This window comes from Triticum aestivum, chromosome 3A (assembly GCF_018294505.1).
Source record: "Triticum aestivum cultivar Chinese Spring chromosome 3A, IWGSC CS RefSeq v2.1, whole genome shotgun sequence".
NCBI classification, from domain to species: Eukaryota; Viridiplantae; Streptophyta; class Magnoliopsida; order Poales; family Poaceae; genus Triticum; species Triticum aestivum.
In genome coordinates, this window is record NC_057800.1 from 21,990,505 (window position 1) to 21,994,315 (window position 3,811).

The following is a 3,811-nucleotide window of genomic DNA, read 5'->3' on the forward strand; positions in this document are numbered from 1 at the left end:
GGAGAGAGTACAATTTTAACTTCTGAAAAAACTAATACTCCCTCCGTTCCAAATTACTCGTCGTGGTTTTTTGAACTAAAACCACGACGAGTAATTTGGAACGGAGGGAGTACAACTAACAAAAATGAGCGATGAGAGTATAAAATGATTTAGAGTAGAAAAATCAAAATACTACAACCCTCACAAAATAATAAAAATACTACAAAAATCATGAAAAGTATTTCCATAATCGAAAATCTATAATTTTCTGCTAACACAAGTCTACCTAAAGTCTTGGGTATGGATCTGCAAAGAGAGGGAGATAGACTATATATTGTTCATCGCTAACAATATAACGACAATTCAAGCAATCAGGTAGATTCATTCACCAATAATGGACACGTACAAATCAATCACCGACGAGGCCCTTCACTGAACTGACACAAAAGAATCAGAATATAGTACTACAAAACATATTATCAAGCGAATGAATTAAAACTGCACTTTTACGTGGTCCTTTATTATTAGCAGCACGTATGCACGTACAGCTGACCCAACCAACATGCATGCATGCATGCATGCTGGTTACTTTGGCAGGAATTTGGACCTGATGGCCTCCACCAGGCCGCCGTCGACCTGGAGCGCCCTGGCCAGCACGTCGGTGGGCACCGGCGGTGAGGCTGCGAACAACGCTAGGCCGAGGGACTGCGTGCCGGGAAGCTGACTGTTGAAGGCCGAGATTGCGGCGGCCGGCGCGCCGCCGTTGTTCTTCTGGTAGTGGACGAGGCCGCGGGGGAAGACGAAAAGCTCACCCTTGCAGACGGTGCGGGCGAAGAGTTTGCCGGCGGTGGTGACGAAGCCGACGTCGAGGGAGCCCTCTAGCACGTAGATGATCTCGGTGGCACGTGGGTGGGTGTGCGGCGGGTTCACTCCCCACGGAGCGTAGTCCACGCGGGACATGGAGACGCCCAGCGTGTTGAGCCCCGGGAGCTTCTCCACGTTCGCCGCCGTCACCGCGGAGCCGACCGGGTTGCAGGTGTTGCCCGGGAATGCCAGCGCGGCCGAGAAGAACTCGCCCGCCGTCACGTTCTCCGGCCTCTTGCACGGGAACCCGTTCAACCGCAATGCTGCAAGCATACATTTACGCATTACCTCTTTGTTGGCATGATCTATACTTGTGCGAACGAGGGAATGGATGGAAGAGATAGCACAACTTACGGCCTTTGAGGGATTTGTAGTCGGCGACGCAGAAGTCCTGGAGCGTGTCGGGGTCGCCGGCAAGCAATGGCGTGGCAAGGGCCAGGAGGGTGGCGCAGGAGGCGAGGAGGACGGCGGGGAGCTGCTTGGGCCCCATGGTCAAGACTCAAGTGGCTGCTTAATTGACAAGTGGCTGGTTGGTGTGGTGCTAGCTATAGTTCGTTTCCCGTGTGGTGAAGTAGCTGAGGATGACTGGATGAGAAGGCAAAGCATGCAGCGCACGTATTTATAGCGCAGTGTAGCGTAAGGCGGACGTGATCGATCGGTAGTTTATCCGTAGACATGTGACAAAGTTATTTCTCAACCACCATACCATCTATACTTGTGCGGTTTTATGAGGACGATGCATCCATGCATGCTCTAACACTTTAGCTTGAAGATATGGTTGGATAGCGATGTCAAATTGTCAACCACCATACCATTTGTGTCATGCTATCCAACAGTTAGGGTCTGAGCTGGAGGAGGAGAGGGGTCTGAGCTGGAGGAGGAAAGATCAAAGCTGGTAGTACTGTATATAGTTAGGGTCTCGCAAGATGACGGTCGCCTTAAAAATATTTTGGGTAGATTGTTTTAGTCCTTTGGATGTGAGATGGATGGCCGGATTAGCTTCTTCAACCTCCAGCCCAACCTCTTGTTCATCTTCTTCCTCTCGACCGCCCCACGTACCACTGACCTAACCGCCGTCCTCCCCCGCCCGAGGCCAGCGGTGCTCCCGCCATCGCCTCGCCGCACAGCCCTCCCCTCAACCTTCCCCCACCGCTGGTCTTTCCGTTGTCCCTGTCCATCCGTCTAAACCTGGCGACCACCCAAAATCCCCGGCGAACCTGCACCCGCCACCCTAACTATAGATGGTGGGGTGGCTTTTTCGATGAACCTGCACCCACCACCCTAACGATAGATACTGGGGTTGCTTCTTCCCCGGCGTCAGCGGCCTTGGTGTCTCCCACTTCCTCTTCCTCTCCCTCGGCGCTTCCTTCTTCCTTGTCAAAACAAAATCGACCGACCCAAAGACAAAGTTCAGGTAACTGATCTTTACCTATTGTGATTTTTTTTGATATAGTAGTTACAAAATTGTGATGCGTTCATTTTGCACGTGTAAGGAGAAAAATAATTGGGGCGCGAAATCTGGAAACTAGCTGGTTAAAGTAGACGCAGGCATTGAGTAATGAAACAACGCGTGCTCCAGCAAATGATCAAGGGGGGTGGGGGAATGCGTCACCCTCTCATCGATGATGCCCCTCCGCTCGTCCTCCAGTACGCGGATCATACTATCATCATCATCCGGGCGGAGCTGGACGCCGTGCGGCGCCTCAAAGGCATCTTGGATGACTTCGCGGCCGCGACGGGACTCGTCATCAACTTTCACAAGAGCACCGTCGCGCCCATCCACGTCCTGGAGAGCGATCTTCATGAGATGGTGCAAGTCTTGGGGTTCCCCATGGGGAGTTTCCCCCAAATCTACCTCGGCCTCCCGCTCTCCAACTGCAAGCTCATCATGGATGACTTCCTCCCGCTCATCATCGCCAAGGCTGAGCGCTACCTCTCTGGCCGGTGTGCTCAGCTGCTGTCCTTTGGGGGGCGTCTAGTGCTGCTCAATGTTGTACTGGACGCGCTCCCCACATACGCCATGGCGGCTATGGAGGTCCCCCCCCCCCTTCGTCCTCCGGGCAATCAACGCCCTGCGGCGCTCCTTCCTGTGGTCTGGAGCGGACAAGGCTTCGGGAGCGCAGTGCCTTGTCGCTTGGGACCGTGTCGTCCGTGCCAAGGATGAGGGTGGCTTGGGGGTGCGCGCGATGCCGGTCCAGAACCGGTGTCTCCTGTTGAAGCTCCTCCACCGTCTTCACTCCCGTGGGCGTGCTGGGTCTGGAGTGAGCTGGGCCACTCACTGCTCACCCCGGCCTCGGCCACCTCGCTCTCCAGGATCCACTGGGCCTCCCTAGTGAAACTCGTGCCTCTGTACAGAGCGATCACGACGGTCTTCGTCGGGGATGGCCGCACAATGGCCTTCTGGCTCGATTCCTGGCTGCTCGGCAGGGCGCTTTCTGTCCAGATGAGCTCTCTTTTCTCCCATGTCACCCTTCCGGACGTCTCGGTGGCTCATGTGATCCAACTCGGCCTGGACAGGGGGCTTGTTCCGCGCCTGTACCACGCCGGTGCCCGCGAGCGAGGAGTCCTTCTCCCCATCATCCAGGCGCTGGTTCTGAGGACGGCTCCCGATGAGCGGACCCTGCGCCGTGGCTGCGCCAAAGGTGCCTCGCTCTCATTTGCTGGGGTCTACCAGCTCTGCCACTTCGATGGTGTAAGAGCGTCATTCGTCGACTTCGCCTGGGCCAACTACGCCCCCAACTGGGTCCGTTTCTTTGCTTGGCTGCTGGTTCAGGCTCGGGTCCACACGAGGGATGTCCTCCTGCGGGAGCACATCCTAGAGCCGGCTGGAGCGGGCTGCCCCATCTACCCGTCCCTGCTGGAGTCTGTGGATCATCTCGTCTTCGCCTGCCCGTTTGCTCAGCAGTTTTGGGCCTCGGTGGGGGTCACGCCCGCAGTCTCCTCCGTCAAGCTGCTCCACCTCATGCCT

At 55.5% G+C, this 3,811-nt stretch overlaps 1 protein-coding gene across 1 annotated transcript; it reads right to left on the minus strand.

The window, feature by feature from the left end:
- Positions 1-341: 341 nt before the first annotated feature.
- Positions 342-1,428, minus strand: LOC123057647 (germin-like protein 1-3). The gene is made up of 2 exons (XM_044480571.1): positions 1,198-1,428; positions 342-1,106 (listed from the first exon to the last, which is right to left on the minus strand). The coding sequence occupies exons 1-2, from the start codon at positions 1,331-1,333 to the stop codon at positions 565-567; spliced, it is 678 nt and encodes a 225-aa protein (XP_044336506.1). The 5' UTR covers positions 1,334-1,428; the 3' UTR covers positions 342-564.
- Positions 1,429-3,811: the final 2,383 nt, after the last annotated feature.

What these genes read in the sequence shown, in the direction of transcription:
- LOC123057647 (XM_044480571.1), bottom strand. Translation starts at nt 1,333, where the DNA reads ATGGGGCCCAAGCAGCTCCCCGCCGTCCTCCTCGCCTCCTGCGCCACC. An exon ending in CTACAAATCCCTCAAAGGCC is followed by an intron (nt 1,107 to 1,197) that starts GTAAGTTGTGCT and finishes GTATGCTTGCAG; the next exon opens with CATTGCGGTTGAACGGGTTC.